Source organism: Notolepis coatsorum (assembly GCF_963971535.1).
Source record: "Notolepis coatsorum genome assembly, chromosome: 4".
Taxonomy (NCBI): Eukaryota; Metazoa; Chordata; class Actinopteri; order Aulopiformes; family Paralepididae; genus Notolepis; species Notolepis coatsorum.
Window position 1 is genome coordinate 3,783,792 of NC_140168.1, and position 23,642 is coordinate 3,807,433.

At 42.3% G+C, this 23,642-nt stretch overlaps 2 protein-coding genes across 2 annotated transcripts in view; both read right to left on the bottom strand.

Moving 5' to 3' along the window:
* The window catches only part of dpm1 (dolichyl-phosphate mannosyltransferase subunit 1, catalytic), a 28,662-nt gene extending 14,654 nt beyond the window's left edge, over nucleotides 1–14,008 (bottom strand). Inside the window, exons 1-6 of the mRNA XM_084313315.1 lie at nucleotides 13,856–14,008; nucleotides 12,761–12,860; nucleotides 6,714–6,747; nucleotides 3,402–3,478; nucleotides 2,381–2,406; nucleotides 581–676 (exon numbers count right to left, since the gene is read on the bottom strand). Coding sequence (XP_084169441.1) covers nucleotides 581–676; nucleotides 2,381–2,406; nucleotides 3,402–3,478; nucleotides 6,714–6,747; nucleotides 12,761–12,860; nucleotides 13,856–13,989 — 467 coding nt within the window. The 5' untranslated portion in view covers nucleotides 13,990–14,008. The remainder of the gene's footprint in view (nucleotides 1–580; nucleotides 677–2,380; nucleotides 2,407–3,401; nucleotides 3,479–6,713; nucleotides 6,748–12,760; nucleotides 12,861–13,855) is intronic.
* A 1,694-nt stretch (nucleotides 14,009–15,702) lies between these two features.
* The window catches only part of LOC311227596 (collagen alpha-1(XX) chain-like), a 107,563-nt gene continuing 99,623 nt past the window's right edge, over nucleotides 15,703–23,642 (bottom strand). Inside the window, 5 exon segments of the mRNA XM_084313316.1 lie at nucleotides 15,703–16,673; nucleotides 18,772–18,933; nucleotides 21,713–21,755; nucleotides 21,757–21,791; nucleotides 22,654–22,732. Coding sequence (XP_084169442.1) covers nucleotides 16,642–16,673; nucleotides 18,772–18,933; nucleotides 21,713–21,755; nucleotides 21,757–21,791; nucleotides 22,654–22,732 — 351 coding nt within the window. The 3' untranslated portion in view covers nucleotides 15,703–16,641.

A 23,642-nucleotide genomic window follows, 5' to 3' on the forward strand; every position in this document is an offset into this window, starting at 1 on the left:
GAGTGAGAGAGATAAAGAAGAGAGAAAAATAAGTGATAAAGAGAGAAAGTAAAAGTGAGAGTGAGAGAGATAATGAGAAGAGAGAGAATGAGAAAAATAAGAGTGAGAGAGAAAGAAAATAAGTAAGAGTGAGAGAGAGAGAGAGAGAGAGAGAGAGAGAGAGAGAGAGAGAGAGAGAGAGAGAGAGAGAGAGAGAGAGAGAGAGAGAGAGAGAAAGAAGTAAGAGAGAAAGGAGTGAGAGAGAGAGAGAGAGAGAGAAAGAAGGGCGAGAGATAAATAAGTAAGAGTGACAGAGAGAGAGAGAGAGAGAGAGAGAGAGAGAGAGAGAGAGAGAGAGAGAGAGAGAGAGAGAGAGAGAGAGAGAAGAAAGAAGTAAGAGAGAAAGGAGTGAGAGAGAGAGAGAGAGAGAAAGAAGGGCGAGAGATAAATAAGTAAGAGTGACAGAGAGAGAGAGAGAGAGAGAGAGTCACAAAGACACGGATGCAGACAGAGTAAACCTTCAACCTCAATCTCATTTATCGCAAAAACGGGATTTAATGGAAGACAGGAGAGTGGGAGAGGGAAGGAAGGAAGGGTTCACCTGATGACCTTCCTGCGCAGGTCCCAGCCGTACACGCCCCCGTTTCCCCTGTATCGAGTTCCAGACACCACGTCGTAGTCCCCCTCCCTCTGCTTCCTGATGAGCAAAACAAACGCACCCCTCAGCCTCTCAGACAGTAGGTAAAACGTCTTTCTGCCATCACACAATAATTTTTTTTTTCCAGAACCAATATTTATCTAAATAGCATATTCCACCTCTGTGAGATGGTCTAAAACATACAAAAAAAAAAAAAAAAAAAAAATTGTTACAGCAACTTCTTTTAATCACTTGACCTGCTATAATCCATTATTATAATTGATCATGGGAAAACTGCCTTTTTAAGCTCAGAGAGGATTGTAACTAGCAGAGAGCGAGAGCGCGCTCGCCCAGCTTTGGCCTTTATCGAATTGAATCCTAATAGGTGACGGCGGCGCACCCATCGCCTTTTTGTTAAAAACTCAAAAGTCCCAAGCGGGAAAAAAAATTATCAGCTTTCACACGGTTGTAGTCGAGACTTGGGGCAACGTTTTGGATGCAAACACCTCGTCGTTGTTGGCCCCTATTTAAGGGGAGCAGCGGTTTCAATTAAAAACGCTGACGCCAATTTGGACAAGGCATTTCTCCCAACAAATCATCAACCGACAAACGCCATTGTGCCAAACGCGCACACAGGGGTCGGCTAACAGTCCCGAGTGGTGGTTTGTTCTACCGGTTGAAAGTATCGTCCGGGACTTTGGCGCTTTTTTTGTGTGAGGGATGTGGCTCGAAGACGTCGTAAGGAGTCGATACTGTGAGAGCGGAGCTCCCGTTTGATTACATTCCGGCAGAACGCTTGACCTCCCTCCTAGTGACGCACGATATATCGGCCGCCGATATAATATCGGCCGATATGGCCGTTTTTTTACACATCGGTATCGGTCCGATATCAAGATAGGGCCGATTTGGGCAAACATTTTTTTAATTTTTAATTTTTTTTAAAATGTTTTTGCCTTAAATAGTTTCAAAATATCAGTCATTTCTGAAAATAAGTTACAAAAGTAAAATAATTATGCGTTTTGGCGTTAGAAAAGTGTTTTCTATACAGAGATATCGACATCGGTAAATATCGGTATCGGCCAGAACAGCAATATTAATATCGGTTATCGGTATCGGCCACAATTTTCACATCGGTGCATCACTACTCCCTCCCCTCAGTACGTGGACCAGCATCAGATGCACACACTTAATACATACAGTACTGTACACAGAATCAGTCGGTACCGTCAATACCAATGTGACCGGGCCCAGTGGTAAGAGACTCATGTCTGGAAGTCAGATGGGCGAGAAAATGAATGAAATGTTTTCTTTCATTTTTTTTTTCTATTTTTTTTTTCATATTCTCATATTCGCTAACAGTTACAGTATCTCTAAATAGTAAAAACCTTTGTTTAAAACACCTTGTACCTGACTACCAAGGTGTTAAAAATGCAGCCAAACTTTAAGATAGGATTTTCTCTGTTTTCTCTCTGCTCTCTGAGACTCTAGGTTTAACTAGATTCAAATAAGCATATCTTGTTCAAATATTTTCTGTACTTTCATAATCTGTAAAAAAAGAATCTGAAAAAATTACCGACAGAGACTTACTTGCTGGGCTCGGTCACAAAAAGCACAGAGAATCCGAGGACGACTTAAATCATATAGTCGTTGTATTTCACAGATCCAGACCTCGGTATATTCATTCATCAATACGGCACAAAGTGAGTCAAAACATTAGTACGTTAAAACACAAGACAGCAAACTGAGGTTTAGAGGAGGACTTACTCGATGAATTCAGGGATGAATTTAGGCTGCAAGCAAAGAGAGAAACAACCATCAAATAGAATACAATAGAAAACAAAAACAATGTCCTGCTCGTACATCGAAATTCTGACCACAGAAATCACGTTCTCAGCTACAGTAGAGCAGTATAAGGTATTATATTATAGTTACAGTGAAATGCTTGGTTCTGTATGACCCTCCTGAGAATGTGCAAAAGTCCAAAACTAGTTTGTAAAAAGTAAAGACCAAACACTATACAAAATAAAAATATACAAAACAATTTTTTTCAAAATGCAGAAAAGTAATAAAAAACAAAAAAAAATGCTAAAATTAGGCAGAAGAGGTAGTGCAAATTTGTAGGAATAAATAGATCAAATAAATATGGTGTAATGTTTAAAAAGTGTCTCAAGTGAGTGAATATATCTAAGTGTTTAAAGTCAGCCCGACGGCCTTGATGACTTTAAGTTAAACGGGACTCTCCTCCGGGGGCACTATAACACATTTACATTTACATTTAGTCATTTAGCTGAAACGCTTTTATCCAAAGCGACTTACAAGTTCTGTACGACAAGACAGCAAGAAGGGTACAACTCTATCAGCTGAGTAACAATGTTTAATGTTTATCAAAGTGTTGCGTGTTACAGTGTAGGTTAGTTTATTAGGACAAGTGCATGACAGTAAGGTTAGTCAGGGTTAGATTTTTATTTTTTTTTATTATCATTTCAGATAATGGTTGAAGAAGTGAGTCTTTAGTCGACGGCCAACATTGTGTTAAGGGAGACCCTACATGTTGTATTATGTAACACGTTCGTTATATATTATGCAACAGAGCTGAACACGGCCGAAGATATTCTGATTAATATTGCAGCCGTCCATGACACACTGTTGGCATGATAAGCACAGGGCTGTTGTGGGTTCGAGGCCAGATGAAAGCTCACCTCAGGTAGAAACGCGCGCGCGCGCGCACACACACACACACACGCGCGCGCACACACACACAAACACACACCGAGGCTCCACTCACGTGATGAGACAGGTCGGCATCCATGATGATGATGAAGTTGCCCGTGGCGTGCTTCATGCCGTGGATGTAGGCAGTGCCTGGTGTAGGAAACAAAGGCTCATCAGCGGCGATGAAGAGGACGGTGTGTCTCCTGCTGACGAGGAGGAGGACGAGGAGGACGCGATGCCATTACTTCACCACCGGGCAGGTCAGCTGCGGTTTGGCTGAATGCCTCTTGTCTGCACACGTGCGTGTGTGTGTGTGTGTGTGTGTGTGTGTGTGTGTGTGTGTGTGTGTGTGTGTGTGTGTGTGAGTGTGTGTGTGTGTGTGTGTGTGTGTGTACCTTCCCTTTAAATACTACCCCCTGTACACGGGTGTATACCCTCCCTTTAAATACTGTACTCTGTATGTGCATGTGTGTATACCTTTAAATACTATCCTCTGTCTGTGCACATGTGTATACCTTTAAATATTAACCTGTCTGTACACGTGTGTATACCTTTAAATACAAACATATGTACATGTGTGTGTATACCTTTAAATAATATCCTCTGTCTGTACACGTGTGTATACCTTTAAATACGAACATATGTGTGTGTATACCTTTAAATACTAACCTCTGTACACGTGTGTATACCTTTAAATACTATCCTCTGTACACGTGTGTATACCTTTAAATACTAACCTCTGTACACGTGTGTATACCTTTAAATACTATCCTCTGTCTGTACACGTGTGTATACCTTTAAATACTATCCTCTGTCTGTACACGTGTGTATACCTTTAAATACTATCCTCTGTCTGTACACGTGTGTATACCTTTAAATACTATCCTCTGTACACGTGTGTATACCTTTAAATACTAACCTTTGTACACGTGTGTATACCTTTAAATACTAACCTCTGTACACGTGTGTATACCTTTAAATAATATCCTCTGTCTGTACACGTGTGTATACCTTTAAATACTATCCTCTGTCTGTACACGTGTGTATACCTTTAAATACTAACCTCTGTACACGTGTGTATACCTTTAAATACTATCCTGTCTGTACACGTGTGTATACCTTTAAATACTATCCTGTCTGTACACGTGTGTATACCTTTAAATACTATCCTCTGTCTGTGCACATGTGTATACCTTTAAATATGAACCTGTCTGTACACGTGTGTATACCTTTAAATACAAACATATGTACATGTGTGTGTATACCTTTAAATAATATCCTCTGTCTGTACACGTGTGTATACCTTTAAATACGAACATATGTGTGTGTATACCTTTAAATACTAACCTCTGTACACGTGTGTATACCTTTAAATACTATCCTCTGTACACGTGTGTATACCTTTAAATACTAACCTCTGTACACGTGTGTATACCTTTAAATACTATCCTCTGTCTGTACACGTGTGTATACCTTTAAATACTATCCTCTGTCTGTACACGTGTGTATACCTTTAAATACTATCCTCTGTACACGTGTGTATACCTTTAAATACTAACCTCTGTACACGTGTGTATACCTTTAAATACTAACCTCTGTACACGTGTGTATACCTTTAAATAATATCCTCTGTCTGTACACGTGTGTATACCTTTAAATACTATCCTCTGTCTGTACACGTGTGTATACCTTTAAATACTAACCTCTGTACACGTGTGTATACCTTTAAATACTATCCTGTCTGTACACGTGTGTATACCTTTAAATACTATCCTGTCTGTACACGTGTGTATACCTTTAAATACTATCCTGTCTGTACACGTGTGTATACCTTTAAATACTATCCTCTGTCTGTACACGTGTGTATACCTTTAAATACTATCCTCTGTCTGTACACGTGTGTATACCTTTAAATACTATCCTCTGTCTGTACGCGTGAATACTTTCCCTAAGCCAGTTGTACTTTTGCGCGATCTGATTGGCCACTGACGTTTCTGGTCATGTGACATGTGCGCCAATCGTGGGACGGCAAGTTCTGCTCCTATTTCCGGGTCTAACAGCCTGCAAACTACCTAACGCCTAGTTTATCACTGGTTAAGCTCTTTCGAAGTTGGTTAAGGTTAGAGTTTGGAATCAGGGCTGGTGTTCTATCGGCCTGCTCTAAGACAAACTCTAACCAAAAGGGGAACTCCAACATTTTGGGAAATTAGCTTATTTAACATCTTCCCTGGAGTTAGACAAGAAGATACATACCTTTTTTGTCTCTGTGCGTGCATTTTAGCTTTGGGAATAGACGCTCCGTTAGCATAGCTTAGCTTCATCACTGGAAGTGAGGCAGGACAGTAGCCTTACAGTGCCTTACAGTGTATTGCAAGATCCGACATTGACCAAACTTGATATGCATGACCTTGGTGGGCTCTAGGTCAACTCCTGAAAAGGGGGTCAATGTCAGACTTTGCAATCAAAAGTTAGGGGGCTAATAACCCTTGCCATAATTTCAGTGCGCCCCTAACTTTTGATTGCAAGGTCTGACATTGACCCCCTTTTCAGGAGTTGACCTAGAGCCCACCAAGGTCATGCATATCAAATTTGGTCAATGTCAGACCTTGCAATACACTGTAAGGCACTGTAAGGCTACTGTCCTGCCTCACTTCCAGTGATGAAGCTAAGCTATGCTAACAGAGCGTCTATTCCCAAAGCTAAAATGCACGCACAGAGACAAAAAAGGTATGTATCTTCTTGTCTAACTCCAGGGAAGATGTTAAATAAGCTAATTTCCCAAAATGTTGGAGTTCCCCTTTAACCAACTTCGAAAGAGTGCCTAAGCTTAACCGGTGGCAGAACTTGCCGTCCCACGATTGCCGCACATGTCACGCGACCAGAAACGTCAGTGGCCAATCAGATCGCGAAAAGTACAACTGGCTTAGGGAAAGTATTCACGCTGTCTGTACACGTGTGTGTACCTTTAAATACTATCCTCTGTCTGTACACGTGTGTGTACCTTTAAATACTATCCTCTGTCTGTACACGTGTGTGTACCTTTAAATACTATCCTCTGTCTGTACACACACGACACCTCTGAAAGGCTTGATTCCAGCGTCCCAGAACCACACCCTTCCACCCTAGCTCCCTCACTGACCACCATGACCCACATGCAGAGAACTAAAAACACTAATGCAACACGTATCAGATCGGTACTCGTTATTGGACGATATTTGAAAAGTCAGTACTCGGAATCGGCATCGCCGATAAAAAACGTGGTATTGGCGGCGCGTCCCTCAAATCAAATACAGATGTCATCTGTTTTCCAATCTCAGGAAGTCCTATTACTTCTCTAGTTCTGGTTTGTTATCAAGTCTGCTTTTCACTCTGTAATCACACTGACCTAGTCCCAGTTTCTTCTCTCTTGGTCGAAGAACCTGAAAGACAGAATTAGGAGAGAGAGAGAGAGAGAGAGAGAGAGAGAGAGAGAGAGAGAGAGAGAGAGAGGGACACAGAGAGTTACTTTCACATGTAACATTTGTTTTAATAGAACTACACTGGGTCGATCAATTGGATTTCAAACCTTTATTTAAACTCGAAAGGCAACGGAGGTTTCCCTCATTTACAGTCAAGTCGAGTGTACGTACTGTACACAGGAATAAGCTAAAGAAAGGCATAATATCACACAGCATATAAATGCATAAGATGACAAGACTATAGGCAAAAGTAAGGATAACAAATGAATTAAAACATGTACAACTTGATTGACATAGGTTGGAGATCAAGGTTTTAAACTCTGCAACAGGGGGGAGAATCTCAAGGGGACTGTTGGAGTTCATGACATGAGCTAGAAGGGCATCGTAGCGAAATGCAGATTTAGCCTGTTCAGAGCAAACTCTGGCGGATCTTAAGTATTCATCCCAGTCACTCTCCTCATTGGACTTCTCTTTGTTATACATTTACATTTACATTTAGTCATTTAGCTGACGCTTTTATCCAAAGCGACTTACAAGTTCTGTACGACAAGCCATCAGGAAGAGCACAACTCTATCAGCTGAGTAACAATGTTCATCAAAGTGTTGAGTGCTACAGTGTAGGTTAGTTTATTAGGACAAGTGCATGACAGTATGGTTAGTTAGGGTTAGATTTTTTTTTTTTTTTTTAATTCAGATAATGGTTGAAGAAGTGCGTCTTTAGTCGACGGCGAAAGATTGGACGTGTTTCGGCTGTCCTAACTGGGGTGGGTAGTTCATTCCACCATTGTGGGGCAAGGACTGAGAATAGGCGACTTCTCTTTGATGACCCTCCCGGAGCTTGGATAGGAGTAGGTCTGAGGCGGCCAGAAGATGCAGAGCGTAGGGGTCTTGAGGGTGTGTAGTTAGAGACCATTGACCGGAGGTAGGCGGGAGCAGTTCCCTTTGCCGCACGGTATGCTAGGTCGAGGGCCTTGAAGCGGATTCGTGCAGCAATGGGGAGCCAGTGCAGGTCCCTAAGAAGTGGGGTGACATGGGCCGACTTCGGTAGGTTTGAGATCAGGCGGGCCGCTGCGTTCTGAATGAGTTGAAGAGGCTTAGTGGCAGTGGCCGGGAGGCCAGCGAGCAGTGCGTTGCAGTAGTCGAGGCGGGAGATGACTGTTGATTGGACGAGGAGTTGGGTGGCTTCTTTTGTCAGGAAGGGGCGTATCCTTCTGACGTTGCTCAGGAGGAATCGGCAGGTTCTGGTTGTCGCTGCGATGTGAGCAGAGAAGTTCAACTGGTCGTCGAGGACAACACCAAGGTTCTTGGCGGTCGGGGACGCGGTCACAGCTGCATTCTCGACTGTGATGGAAAGGTCGGTCAGGGGGGAGGATTTGGCCGGCAGGTGGAGCAATTCTGTTTTGCTTAGGTTCAGTTTGAGGTGGTTGGTCGTCATCCAGGCGGAGATGTCGGACAGACAGGCCGAGATCCGCTCAGAGACGTGGATATCTGAGGGAGGGAAGGAGAGGAAGAGTTGAGTATCGTCGGCATAACAGTGGTAGGAGAAGCCATGAGACGTGATAATGTTACCCAGTGATTTAGTGTAGAGGGAGAAGAGAAGGGGTCCTAAAACCGAGCCCTGGGGGACACCCGTCCGCAGGGGGCGGGTGGCCGACAGGGTCCCTCTCCATGACACTTGGTAGGAGCGGTCATTGAGGTATGATGACAACCATGTCAGCGCAGAGCCAGTCACTCCCATTCCTGCGAGGGCCGCGAGGAGGATCTGGTGGTTGACTGTGTCGAAGGCTGCAGATAGATCTAGGAGAATCAGGACAGAGGAGAGGCCTTTCGCTTTTGCTAAGTGAAGTGCCTCTGTGACCGCAATGAGGGCTGTCTCTGTGGAGTGACCAGTCCTGAAGCCTGACTGATTAGGGTCTAGGAGTTCATTCTGTAAGAGATAAGCAGTAAGTTGGTTGGATACAGCACGTTCAAGTGTTTTAGAAAGGAAGGAGAGAAGAGAGACAGGACGGTAGTTGCCTATGACGGTAGGGTTCAGGGATGGTTTTTTTATGAGGGGCGTGACTCTGGCTTGTTTTAGGGAGGTGGGGACCACCCCCGAGTTGAGTGAGGAGTTGATGGTTGCAGTTAGGAATGGGAGGATGTCTGGTGCTATGGACTGGAGGAGTGGGGAAGGTAGCCGGTCCAGCTGGCATGTAGTCGGACGGTTCGACGTTACCAGTGTCAGGGTCTCGGCTTCTGTAATGGGAGAGAAAGATGACAGAGTGAAGGATGAGGTTCTCGATTCAGCATTTGGAATGGGTGGGGGTTGGGAGAAGGAGCTGCGGATGTTCTCCACTTTTTCCTCAAAGAAGGTTATAGGTTATAGGTAGCCTTGACACAGAGACGTGATCGACTATACGAGACCACTATTAGGTCTTGCGTTTATAGAACCTCTTGATTAGGGATGTCCGGTATTATTGGCATTCAAATGTAATATCGGAAATTATCGGTATCGGTTTAAAAAAAATTATTGAATTTTTTTTATTTAACCTTTATTTACCCAGGCAAGAGAGTAAGAACAAATTCTTATTTTATTTATTGTCAAAAGTATGCATAATGTTGTGTTAATTCCACGACAAGAGCTATGTAATGTTAATTACCTTGGACAATATCGGTATATCGGATATCGGTAAAAAAGCCAATATCGAACATCCCTACTCTTGATACATACTTGTGCATCGTGGGTCTAACTATGTTACACACGTTTCCACTCTCCTCACACAATTGTTTTCTTGAGTGTTTTATTCCTTTTATGAGGTCAAGTTTGCAAATGTGCCTGAGAAACATTATTGATGCTGTTCCATCTCTGCCGTGGTCTCCTCCTTCACACTGTAGATGACTCACTGTACGTGTAAAGGAGGGGAGATAATAAGCTACTAGGTTATGAAATACAGGAAACCGAGAATCCCCTGGTGGCATACTATGATTTGAACATTGTCATCGTCAGATACATTTGGGAATAAAAAGGTTTTGCCTCGTTTTTTTTAAGAAGAATAAGAACAAACTGTCAAAGATCGTTAACATTACAAGTAAAGTTAATGGTCCTTTAACCTTAAAGTTAAACCATGTGAGGCTGTCTTCTATGTTCCATGTTTATATTTTCCCAGATGTATATGTATATTTTCCCAGATAATTTTTATATGTGTCTAACCTTTTGATCCACTAGGAGCAGCCTTTGCCTCCTGGCAGCGTCTATACTTTAAGCAAGTGGCTTGTCCTTCCGCGTTCCCGTTTTGCGCTCTGATTGGCCACGCGCGTTTCTGGTCATGTGACATGTGCGCCAATCGTGGGACGGCAAGTTCTAGATAGATAGATAGATACTTTATTAATCCCCTTGGGGAAATTCAGGGTATCTCGCAGCTCACACAGTATACAGACATTGACAGTTCTCATTCAGTTATTACACGTTATGTCTGCATCATGAATTAAAAATAAGCACATGATAAAATTCAATTAAATCATATCCATCAATATTAATAGGAGAGTGATTAGATAAAAGCAGGTGTATAAAACAGGTGTATAAAACAGGTGTAAAAACAGGTGTAAAAACAGGTGTGTGGGTCAGAGGTCAAGGTTGTTGCGCCTATTTCCGGGTCTAACAGCCTGCAAACGACCTAACGCCTAGTTTATCACCGGTTAAGCTTAGGCGACTCTTTCGCAGTTGGTTAAGGTTAGAGTTTGGAATCAGGGCTGGTGTTCTATCGCCCTGCTCTAAGACAAACTCTAACCTTAACCAACTTCGAAAGAGCGCCTAAGCTTAACCGTCCAAAAACTTGCCATCCCACGATTGGCGCACATGTCACATGACATGACCAGAAGCGTACGTGGCCAATCAGAGCGCAAAACGGGAACGCGGAAGGACAAGCCACTTGCTTAAAGTATAGAAGCCTCCTGGCAGGAGGACTGCCTCTGGAAACTAGCCTCTAGCTGCTATAATTGGTTTGGTGAATTGAATGTTCATCAATGTGCTTGTCCCTCTTAACAAATAAATTAAATGAAATTCAATGAAAAAAGGGAAACAACAAAAACAATTGTCCGAGTTGTACTCCAGAATAGGGACATGGCTCTGCAAATATCGTCTGATCCTTTGCATTCCCTTCATGGTGAGTTTGACAATCTGGAAGGCGCTATTGAGTTCCCCTATAGCCCCAAGAAAACATATTTAAGAAGTCCTTCATCCCACATGCCATTGCTCTCTGATGAATTCATAGCTTTTCATTTGAATCATGATTAGGTACAGTTGTACAGTTTCTACGTCAAATGTATATACTCTCTTTTATGGACTCTTTTCGTATCACAAACAGTACTGTATTTGCAAATCTGGTATGTCATAAATGTATAGATGTAGCAGTACTGTCTATCTGTATGTCATGTATGTCATATATGTTACGCTGAATTGAAAATGGGGGACCCTGATGTAAACAAGACGAAAGTCTTTCTCTGGTCTGCATCCCCTTAACAATTGTGTGTATTGAGCCGTACTGTACTGTACCCATTCTGCAATCTGTTAATAAAGTTTTCAATCAATCAATCAATCAATCAATCAATCAATCAATCAATCAATCAATCAATCAAGGTACCTGAAGGCTGAAGCCCTGTCTGTGTTTGTGTTGTTTTTATTCTGTCAATGTATTGGGCTGTTTTGGGCCAATGTCTTTTGTCTGGTGTTTGTACACTGTGTTGTTGATCATAACCACGGTGAAGCCAAAGACACATTTCCAAGAAAGTGGACAAATAAAAAGATCTATCTATCTATCTATCTATCTGTCTGTCTGTCTGTCTGTCTGTCTGTCTGTCTGTCTGTCTGTCTGTCTGTCTGTCTGTCTGTCTGTCTGTCTGTCTGTCTGTCTGTCTGTCTGTCTGTCTGTCTGTCTGTCTGTCTGTCTGTCTGTCTGTCTGTCTGTCTGTCTGTCTGTCTGTCTGTCTGTCTGTCTGTCTGTCTGTCTGTCTGTCTGTCTGTCTGTCTGTCTGTCTGTCTGTCTGTCTGTCTGTCTGTCTGTCTGTCTGTCTGTCTGTCTGTCTGTCTGTCTGTCTGTCTGTCTGTCTGTCTGTCTGTCTGTCTGTCTGTCTGTCTGTCTGTCTGTCTGTCTGTCTGTCTGTCTGTCTGTCTGTCTGTCTGTCTGTCTGTCTGTCTGTCTGTCTGTCTGTCTGTCTGTCTGTCTGTCTGTCTGTCTGTCTGTCTGTCTGTCTGTCTGTCTGTCTGTCTGTCTGTCTGTCTGTCTGTCTGTCTGTCTGTCTGTCTGTCTGTCTGTCTGTCTGTCTGTCTGTCTGTCTGTCTGTCTGTCTGTCTGTCTGTCTGTCTGTCTGTCTGTCTGTCTGTCTGTCTGTCTGTCTGTCTGTCTGTCTGTCTGTCTGTCTGTCTGTCTGTCTGTCTGTCTGTCTGTCTGTCTGTCTGTCTGTCTGTCTGTCTGTCTGTCTGTCTGTCTGTCTGTCTGTCTGTCTGTCTGTCTGTCTGTCTGTCTGTCTGTCTGTCTGTCTGTCTGTCTGTCTGTCTGTCTGTCTGTCTGTCTGTCTGTCTGTCTGTCTGTCTGTCTGTCTGTCTGTCTGTCTGTCTGTCTGTCTGTCTGTCTGTCTGTCTGTCTGTCTGTCTGTCTGTCTGTCTGTCTGTCTGTCTGTCTGTCTGTCTGTCTGTCTGTCTGTCTGTCTGTCTGTCTGTCTGTCTGTCTGTCTGTCTGTCTGTCTGTCTGTCTGTCTGTCTGTCTGTCTGTCTGTCTGTCTGTCTGTCTGTCTGTCTGTCTGTCTGTCTGTCTGTCTGTCTGTCTGTCTGTCTGTCTGTCTGTCTGTCTGTCTGTCTGTCTGTCTGTCTGTCTGTCTATCCATCTATCCATCCATCTATCTATCTACTGTATCTTCTCTGTGCGTCTCACTCGTTTGGCCTCGTCTCTAAGTCGATATGGATTTGTTCAGGATCTGCGTTGCTCTCATCTTGACTTACAATCTTGTCGTCTCCATAAATCTTCTGTAATTGCTCTGCCACCTCCAGGGTACCATCTGGGCTTCCGTCATCAATGACTATGACCTCATAGTCAAATCCACTGTCAAAAACAACAACGACAACAACAATAAAAATGACACCATAAAAATGACACCATAAAAAGCTTGTTATTGGTTATGCATATCTCTCTCTGTCTCTGTCTCTCGCTCTCTTGTATGATAGGTTTATCTTTGTATGTATTTATTTTTAGTGGCATTTTTATGTTATTACATTTTTATCTGCAAACATTTTTATCTCTCTCTCCCCTCTCCCTCTCTCCCCCTCTCTCCCCCCCCCCTCTCTCTCTCTCTCCCCCTCTCTCTCCCCCCCCTCTCTCTCTCTCTCTCTCCCCTTCCTCTCTCCCCCCACTCTCTCTCTCTCTCTCTCTCTCTCTCTCTCTCTCTCTCCCCCTCCTCTCTCCCCCCCTCTCTCTCTCTCTCTCTCTCTCTCTCTCTCTCTCTCTCTCTCTCTCTCTCTCTCTCTCTCTCATAAACAGTGCACACAGACTCTGGGTCAGTGTGTAACGATGGTTTGGACCATGTATAGTAATATATATACCATCATCACTGATCACTATTACTACGGTCTGATTCAACCCTGCCACTCACTACTGTCTGTTCACTATACTGTTATCACTATCATCATTGCCCCCCTACTACTTATTGCACTTTGTTCTATGTTCTGTTATTATTACTACCTATCCTACCTGTACATCTACGCTGCTATGTCACTTTGATTGATTGATTGATTGATTGATTGATTGATTGATTGATTGATTGAATACAGTACGGCTCAATACACACAACTGTTAAGGGGATGCAGACCAGAGAAAGACTTTCGTCTTGTTTACATCAGGGTCCCCCCATTTTCAATTCATAATGAACTTGAAGTTCCCCAGGGGGATTAATTAATAAAGACACAATTGGCATGTAGGCTTGCAACAGAGATCTGACGTCACTAATAGGCTGATGATGAGCCAGTGTCCATCTGACGTCACTGTAATGACAGCTCATCACTGGCTCCTGTCCTGTCGCCAATCACCTACAAACAACTCACCTTTCGCCGAAATATTTCACCAATAGCCAAACAATCAAAGGTAGATTCTCGCGTTCGTTGTAGGTAGGTAACAACACGGAGTATTTATCCCCATCTTCTCCACGGCTTTGCTGTGAGGGGTTTCTACTCGCCATCGCAGCGGCAGCAGCAACAACAAACTTCTGTGAAGCTAGCGCGAATAGCAGATACACTTCCGGCTTATTCCCTTTTCAAAATAAAAGCGTGCGTTTCTTTATGACAAAACATTTATATATTGGATTGATTGAACATTTTATTAACAGATTGCAGAATGGGTACAATACAGTACAGCTCAATACACACACGGCTCCCACCGTGGGGGGTAACTGTACATTGGATTATCGACGATAATTTATGACAAAACGTTTATGACAAAACGTTTATATTTTGGACGCGTTGGAATATATCTATTGCATATATTTTGGCCATGTGGAATATGGCCACAACAAATCTAAATATGATCCACTATTGTAACAAAGTCTGTTTATTCAGGCGGATGTACGGAATTTAAAAAAAGGTATACACTTGGGCTTTAGCTAAAAACAATTAGTTGTTCTCTATCCATAGATAATGCATTTCTTGTAAAAATGTATTTACCATTTCCAGGAAAACTAATGTTGCATTTCATAAATATATATATACACACTGTATATATCTATCTATCCACATCTGTCTCTGTACATACCTCCTGCATATAACTCTTGTTACATATCTGTAAAGATACTGATAGATACTATATATATCTGTACATATCCATTACCTACTCTCTTACTAGTTACGCTGCTGGCCAGTATGACTTACTACCATAGTGTCTTTATACCTGTATCACTATACATATTAATACTACAACTCTGTACATACATCTGATTAGCATTATTACTCAGTAGTACTAATTTATATATTCTATACCCAGTTTAATCACCTGTACATTGTTTATTTTCGTTGCACTGTACTCGTCGTCCTGTATAATGACAATACATTTTAATTTAATCTAATACGCCCACATGGTCAAAGTTACCATTGCTAGTCGACACATTTTCATAAACTTTTATATTAGCCTGTCATATTTCATGGTTTTGCAGGTATAATCATAAATACTTTGTTTCCAGCTAATCTTCTATGTGCTATTGACAATGTATTTTAATTTGATTACCGTACCATCACATAATAGTGTATAATTAAAGGTGATATAGATTACAATCAGCCACTAGATGTCGCCACTAGATCACTCTACATACAAATTTCAACTATAGCACCTTTAACTAACTAAATATGCTAGATTAAATTATTATCACAAATGTTGATTTATTCTACTGTTGTATTTGGTTGCTTTATAGAAAAGCATCTTCTAAATAATATAAATGTAAACATGAATGTAGATAAGTTTATAAATAATTTCTTGTACCAGCTAGATTTATCATCAGTGTTCAGTAGACCTTCCTACAGTATTGAGTGGAATAGTGTCTTTCAAAATAAATATTATTAAAAAGTAGTGTTTTATATTTTATAAATGGTTGATTTGATTAATTGATTCTATTCAATAGGACATTTATTTTAAAAGTCTGCGGCAAAACCGGAAACAATATCTTGCACTAATAAAGGCTAACTTGATGGAGCTGATTGTCGTGTTGGAATACAAACCGGAAGCCGGTGCTCTCCACAAATATGCACGGCTGTTAAACACTTTTCTGGGTTCTGCCGTCAGAGAGCTGAATTCGCAAATAAATAACACATTTAACTGAAATAACTTCGTAAATCACAAAATAATTAAACCAACGCATAGGCTACTCTTGATTAAAAAGAAGCGATTACTCCAATGTATATTAAGTCATTTTACTGACACAATACAAATATCTCATAGGGTTTACAACAAGAGCTTGCTCTGATTTACACACACGCACACACACGCTCGCTCGCACACACACGCACGCTTGCACACACACACGCTTGCACGCGCACACACACACACACACACACACACTTAAGATTTACACGATGTAATGCGTGCCACCTAAACCCAAGGAAAAAGGAAAATGTAAACATGGATTACAAATGAAAATACATACAAAATATATCACACAGGATATAACTGTAGGTATACAGTAAGCTATTACAATAAACAATATACAAATTATCATACACATATAACTACAGACATTCTCACAGTATCGTCGTGAAACAAATATTATTATTATTATTATTTTTTTTTACATTGTGGACTTTTTCATTGTTCTTGAGGCAGTTAAGGTTAGAACTGAAGAGCAACAAAATAGACAGGAAGGTATCTTTGAAAGTAAAAACACAGCGATCTATTCTATACTTGGCATGTGATACATGTTGCAGTGCATGAATACAAAAAACACAAAAGTCAGTAACATACAAACGTTTTTCAGTGCGACACCGGCAATGTCCCTCAGTATTGTTCAGACACTGACAAGTCTATCAAAATATGACTCTATGTTAGAATGTTTATTACACTACTACTAGACATTCTATATAATGTTAATTGTTCAGCAGTTTCTTTATGTGAACGAGTAAAACATTGGAGCAGGGAGATTCGGCGTGTTCCTTCCCGTCGACGTCTTCTTCTCTCATATTATACGGTGGAGCGTGTCGGGGTCCACACACACACACAGTCACTGAAATTCAACACGCCAGTCTTCTTCTGTGGTGCTTTTCTCTCTCTCTCTGGCTGGCCCCCATCTCAAGTCTATCCACGGCCTCTTCAGATGGGGTCACTGTGCGACAACCTGTGTCTCGTCAAGAACTCAGGGCTGGTATCCTCCATAATAAAGGTCATCTGGTTGAGGGGAAAATAAAAGATAAGATTCAGATTCAGATTCAGATTCCTTTAATAAGCCATATGTGTGTAAACACATTGGTGATTGTTTTTCGGCAATTACAGTGTATGCATTTTTTCATAAATATTTTTTTCCCACATAACAACAGCAACAACAGACACAGGACAAAGACAGTGCAGTGAAGGATTAATAATTTCAATAAATATATATATATAAAGTGTATAAAGTGTAAAGTAAAGTGCAGCGTTCCAGGTCAGTCCCAGTGCAGAATCTTTGCCAGTGTCATTGTTATTGTAAGTTATTGTAAGATAAGAGAAGATAAGACAAGATAAGATATTCCTTTATTGATCCCCTTGGGGAAATTCAGGCATCATAGCAGCATAGGGGAGGGGGGGGGGGGGGGGGTACAGGTATGGGCAGGGAAATAGTAGACAGACATAAATATAGGCAATACAATTAACTCTGAATATAAAGATATGAGTGAAGAATAAACAGTGTAAACAATATAATTAACTCTGAATATAAAAACCGGAGAAAGATAAACAGTGTAAACAATATAATTAAGAATAAAACAAATGGGAAAATAGTCATACACTACTCCTGTCTAAAGAGATGCTGAGAAGTTCATACATTCATAAATATGTATATGCAATGACCGTCACATATTCCACGTGCATTATTGCAGCATTAGCATAGTCTCACATTGCCAGACCTATATCTCTCCACAATTATGTTTCCAGCCCTGTGTCCGTGCAGCAAAAGGGTCTCTGGCCGAATCCATTATCGTCTCTACAGTATGTTCTTATTGTACATCCATCGCTGTGTAGAGCAAGTGACCCATCTCAAACCCCGCCCTCTTCTCTTGATCCTCCAATCACAACTGTTGCTTCCCCCGGACAAACAAAGAAATGTGTCGGCCCCGTGAGGAAATTTACCAATCTCAAGCGTCGCCCTCTTTCTTGATCCTCCAATCATGGCTGTTGCTTCACTCAGACAAACTTTGCAAACGGTTGTGATTGGAGGCTCAGTTGTGATTGGAGGCTCAGTTGTGATTGGAGGCTCAGTTGTGATTGGAGGATCAGTTGTGATTGGAGGATCAGTTGTGATTGGAGGCTCAGTTGTGATTGGAGGATCAGTTGTGATTGGAGGCTCAGTTGTGATTGGAGGATCAGTTGTGATTGGAGGATCAGTTGTGATTGGAGGACCAAGAAAAGAGGGCGGCGTTTGAGATGGAAATGATACTTTTCTCTCATCTCTACCGCCACCTCTCTCTCTCTCCCCCCCTCCTCTTCCTCCATCTCTCTGTCTCTCACCCCCTCCTCTTCCTCCACCTCTCTTCCCCCTCTCTCTCCCCCCTCTGTCTCTCACCCCCCTCCTCTTCCTCCACCTCTCTGTCTCTCTCCCCCCTCCTCTTCCTCCACCTCTCTCCCCCCCCTCTCCCCCCCCCCTCTGTCTCTCACCCCCCTCCTCTTCCCCCCCCCTCTTCCTCCACCTCTCTGTCTCTCTCCCCCCTCCTCTTCCTCCATCTCTCTCCCCCCCTCTCCCCCCCCCTCTGTCTCTCACCCCCCCTCCTCTTCCTCCACCTCTCTGTCTCTCTCCCCCCTCCTCTTCCTCCATCTCTCTGTCTCTCTCCCCCCTCCTCTTCCTCCACCTCTCTCGCCCCCTCTCTCCCCCCTCCTCTTCCTCCATCTCTCTGTCTCTCTCCCCCCTCCTCTTCCTCCACCTCTCTCGCCCCCTCTCTCCCCCCCTCTCTGTCTCTCACCCCCCTCCTCTCCCCCCCCTCTCTCACCCCCCTCCTCTTCCTCCACCTCTCTGTCTCTCACCCCCCTCCTCTCCCCCCCCCTCTCTCACCCTCCTCCTCTTCCTCCACCTCTCCCCCCCCTCTCTGTCTCTCACCCCCCTCTCTCCCCCCCCCCCTCTGTCTCTCACCCCCCTCCTCTTCCTCCACCTCTCTGTCTCTCACCCCCCTCCTCTCCCCCCCCCTCTCTCACCCCCCTCCTCCTCTCCCCCCCCTCTCTCACCCCCCTCCTCTTCCCCCCCCCCTCTCTCACCCCCCTCCTCTTCCTCCATCACACGTCCCCTCAGCGCCTTGCGTACCTGTTTGCTGTGGAACCCGTTGGCAGCCACCACTGCTGTCACAGACACCAGGAGGCCCCACCTCTCCCGGCTGGCCCGCGGACCCAGTGACCCCATCGGGGCCCGATTTACCATCCTCCCCCCTGGGGCCCGGGTCTCCCAGTTTGGACTCACCCAGAGGACCTGCACACACACACACACACACACACACACACACACACACACACACACACACACACACACACACACACGCACACGCACACGCACACACACACATGCACACGCACACGCACACACACACACACGCACGCGCACGCACACGCACACACACACACACGCGCCAAGAGACAAGTATTTATTATGTGCTAATCTCCTCTGTGAACCTCAGTTAGTTTCATAGTAATTGCGGTCAGAGAGCAACTCAAAGAGCAAAGTGTGTGTCCTCTGACCGTAGCAATGGCAATCATCTAATAATAGATATGACACTCACTGTGTCCTTTATGAGAAGGTTGGTTGTGCAACAAACACTGGTGTTTGTACATCTTTAAGGCCCTTATACTACATCATTATTGGTAAGCTACCTCCTTATACTACATCATTATTGGTAAGCTACCTCCTTATACTACATCATTATTGGTAAGCTACCTCCTTATACTACATCATTATTGGTAAGCTACCTCCTTATACTACATCATTATTGGTAAGCTACCTCCTTATACTACATCATTATTGGTAAGCTACCTCCTTATACTACATCATTATTGGTAAGCTACCTCCTTATACTACATCATTATTGGTAAGCTACCTCCTTATACTACATCATTATTGGTAAGCTACCTCCTTATACTACATCATTATTGGTAAGCTACCTCCTTATACTACATCATTATTGGTAAGCTACCTCTTTATACTACATCATTATTGGTAAACAACCTCCTTATACTACATCATTATTGGTAAACAACCTCCTTATACTACATCATTATTGGTAAACGACCTCCTTATACTACATCATTATTGGTAAGCTACCTCCTTATACTACATCATTATTGGTAAGCTACCTCCTTATACTACATCATTATAGGTAAGCTACCTCCTTATACTACATCATTATTGGTAAGCTACCTCCTTATACTACATCATTATTGGTAAGCTACCTCCTTATACTACATCATTATTGGTAAGCTACCTCCTTATACTACATCATTATTGGTAAGCTACCTCCTTATACTACATCATTATTGGTAAGCTACCTCCTTATACTACATCATTATTGGTAAGCTACCTCCTTATACTACATCATTATTGGTAAACTACCTCCTTATACTACATCATTATTGGTAAACTACCTCCTTATACTACATCATTATTGGTAAACTACCTCCTTATACTACATCATTATTGGTAAGCTACCTCCTTATACTACATCATTATTGGTAAGCTAGCTCCTTATACTACATCATTATTGGTAAGCTACCTCCTTATACTACATCATTATTGGTAAGCTACCTCCTTATACTACATCATTATTGGTAAGCTACCTCCTTATACTACATCATTATTGGTGAGCTACCTCCTTATACTACATCATTATTGGTAAGCTACCTCCTTATACTACATCATTATTGGTAAGCTACCTGCTTATACTACATCATTATTGGTAAGCTACCTCCTTATACTACATCATTATTGGTAAGCTACCTCCTTATACTACATCATTATTGGTAAGCTACCTCCTTATACTACATCATTATTGGTAAGCTACCTCCTTATACTACATCATTATTGAATGGAATTAGTTGGAACCTATGGAACCCGTTCTAGTGACTGGCTGGTCCTTAAGGTCCAGTTTGCTCTGAACAGGGTAAATCTGCATTTTGATATGATGCCCCTCTAGCTCATGGAATGAACTCCAACAGTCCTTAAAGCTTGAGATTCTCCCCTCTGTTGCAGAGTTTAAATCCTTGATCTCCAACCTTTGTCAATCAAGTTGTACGTGTTTTAATTGATTTGTTACCCTTGCTTTTTGCCTCGTCTTGTTGTCTCTTTGTTATGATTTTATATGCTGTGTGATTTTATATGCTTTTTCCCCCTAATTCCTGTATGTTCACTCGCCTTTTAGGATGTGTTTACCTGCACTTTAAGTACTTCATAGCAATCCCAAGGTTCCCACAGACATTGCAAAATTGAAATTCAAGGACTTTCAAGTACTTTTCCAAGCACTCTTTTTCATTTTAAAAGGGCATTTAAAAGGATACAATTCACTTTTTTTTTTAAGCTTCATTTTTAGCGTTTATCGCTTTTCGAGGCTTTCGCGTCGAGGTACATGGTGAGCTACTGGAGCTCCCCTACAATTCACCTTTAAATGTGTTTAAAAAAAAAAAAAAAACCCAATCAGATCCAATATTTATGCCTTAAAAAAAAAGATTTCCGACAATTAGTTACACTTTAAATAAAAAAAAACAAATATTTCTTGATTCAGAAAATTGTTATCATGGATGAACAACACATTCAATGCGAATGGTTGATTTGAATTTCAAGGACTTTTTAAGCACCTTGTTAAAGAAATTGGCTATTTTCAAGGAATTCCAGGCCTCGCCTTTTTTTGGTAAAAAAAAATCAAGCACTTTTAACCCTTTCACTGCCGCACTACCAAATGGTTAACCCTTTCACTGCGACACTACATAAGGTTAACCCTTTCACTGCCACACAGCAACCCTTTCACTACCACACTACAGAAGGTTAACCCTTTACTATCACACTACAGACGGTTAACCTTCTGTAGTGTGATAGTAAAGGGTTAACCGTCTGTAGTGTGGTAGTAAAGGGATAACCGTCTGTAGTGTGGTAGTGAAAGGGTTAAGCACTTCAAGGACCTTGTGCGAACCCTGCGATCCTCATTAGCCGTGCGCTGTCAGGCGTGTTCCTGAAGCCAGCGGCTGGTTGCCGGGGGTAACGGTACCTGCGAAGCCCTTGATCCCCAGGGGTCCCTGGACGTTGACCCCCCGGACCTCCTTTATCCCCGACCACCCCTCTCCTCCCTGGGGGGAGACAAGGAGAGGACCGATGAGGTGCATTCAGGGCCACCACCAGGAGAAACACATCTTATTGTCACAATCGCCCCTGAAATCAAGTACAATAATAATAATAATAATAATAATAATAATAATAATAATAATAATAATAATAATAATAATAATAATAATAGAAATAATAGAAATAAAAACAATAATAATAGCAATAATCATAATCATAATAATAATAATAATAATAATAATAATAATAATAATAATAATAATAATAATAATAATAATAATAATAACAACAATAGTAATAATAATATGATAACAATAATGAAAATAACAATACCAATAATAGTAATAATAATAAACAACAACAATAGTAATAATAACAATAATAAACTTTATTTTTACAGCAACTTTCATAAAAAGATTCCAGCCCAAAGTGCTTCACAGCAGTAATGTAGACAATGTAGTAATAAATGGACATAAAATAGACATAAAATTTGCATAAAATTGGCATAAAATACATATAGACAGAGTAGAGAGAATTGACTAAATGAACGCGATGCATAAAGTGCAGACATATGGGTGTAAGACTTACTACAGGGTTAAAACATAGTATAAACAGAAAAGTAAAAACAACAGAAAAAAAATTAAAATCACAAGAAAAAGCTAGCAATCAAAGGCCTTTTGAAACAGACAGGTTTTCAGGCCTGTTTTAACAGAGTCCAGGCTCTGTGGTGCCCTCAGCTGGACGGGGGAGGGCTGCTTTAACAGAGTCCAGGCTCTGTGGTGCCCTCAGCTGGATGGGGGGAGGCTGCTTTAACAGAGTCCAGGCTCTGTGGTGCCCTCAGCTGGACCAGGGGGAGGCTGCTTTAACAGAGTCCAGGCTCTGTGGGTGCCCTCAGCTGGATGGGGGAGGCTGCTTTAACAGAGTCCAGGCTCTGTGGTGCCCTCAGCTGGACCAGGGGGAGGCTGCTTTAACAGAGTCCAGGCTCTGTGGTGCCCTCAGCTGGACGGGGAGGCTGTTCCAGTTTAAATAAAGGTTTTGAACTGGGGATACACCGATCCGATATTGATATCGGATATCGGCCCCAGATATCACTAAAATAGCTGCATCTGGTATCAGTAAAAAAATATATATATATCGGATTAAAACATGTATATTTTTTTAATATAATATAATAAGAAATAAAATAAGAAATAACAATTCAGTACATTTATTATCTATGTGTTAACTTGTTACATTTAGTTTCACTAAGTTAGGAAAGTAATGTTTTAAGTCGAGCCTGATGTCGCCTTGTTGCGCAAAAGAATGATCCCAGTCTCTTCCACACAACAGTGACAGTGAGGCATACAGTTTATTAATTGAACAATGTGTATTTACATTTACATTTAGTCATTTAGTCATTTAGCTGAAACGCTTTTATCCAAAGCGACTTACAACAAGTTCTGTACGACAGGACATCAGGAAGGGCACAACTCTATCAGCTGAGCAACAATGTTCATCACAGAAAGGCGGCTACGTGGCGTAGTGGGCAAGGCGCTCGCCACGAAATCTGGAGACGCTGGGCTCGCCTGTTCGAGCCCAGCGCTCCACATTTGCTTTCAGTTTAGCTGGTCGTTCCGCACTAATACACATTGGCCGTATTAGGGGGTGGGAAACTGATGGGTGGGGATCGGGCGTTGTGGACAGCGACTCCTACAGGTCGGTTGGTGCGCCTGCGCAGTAGAATCAGGAAGTGTCGGGGGCAGCGTGAGCCTCCCACGCGTTACTCCCTCGCCACTGAGAGATCGAGCTGCGCAGGTGAAAAGATGCGACTGCTGTTACCTCAAGTACCGGAGGGGACTTGTGCTATGTATGACTTA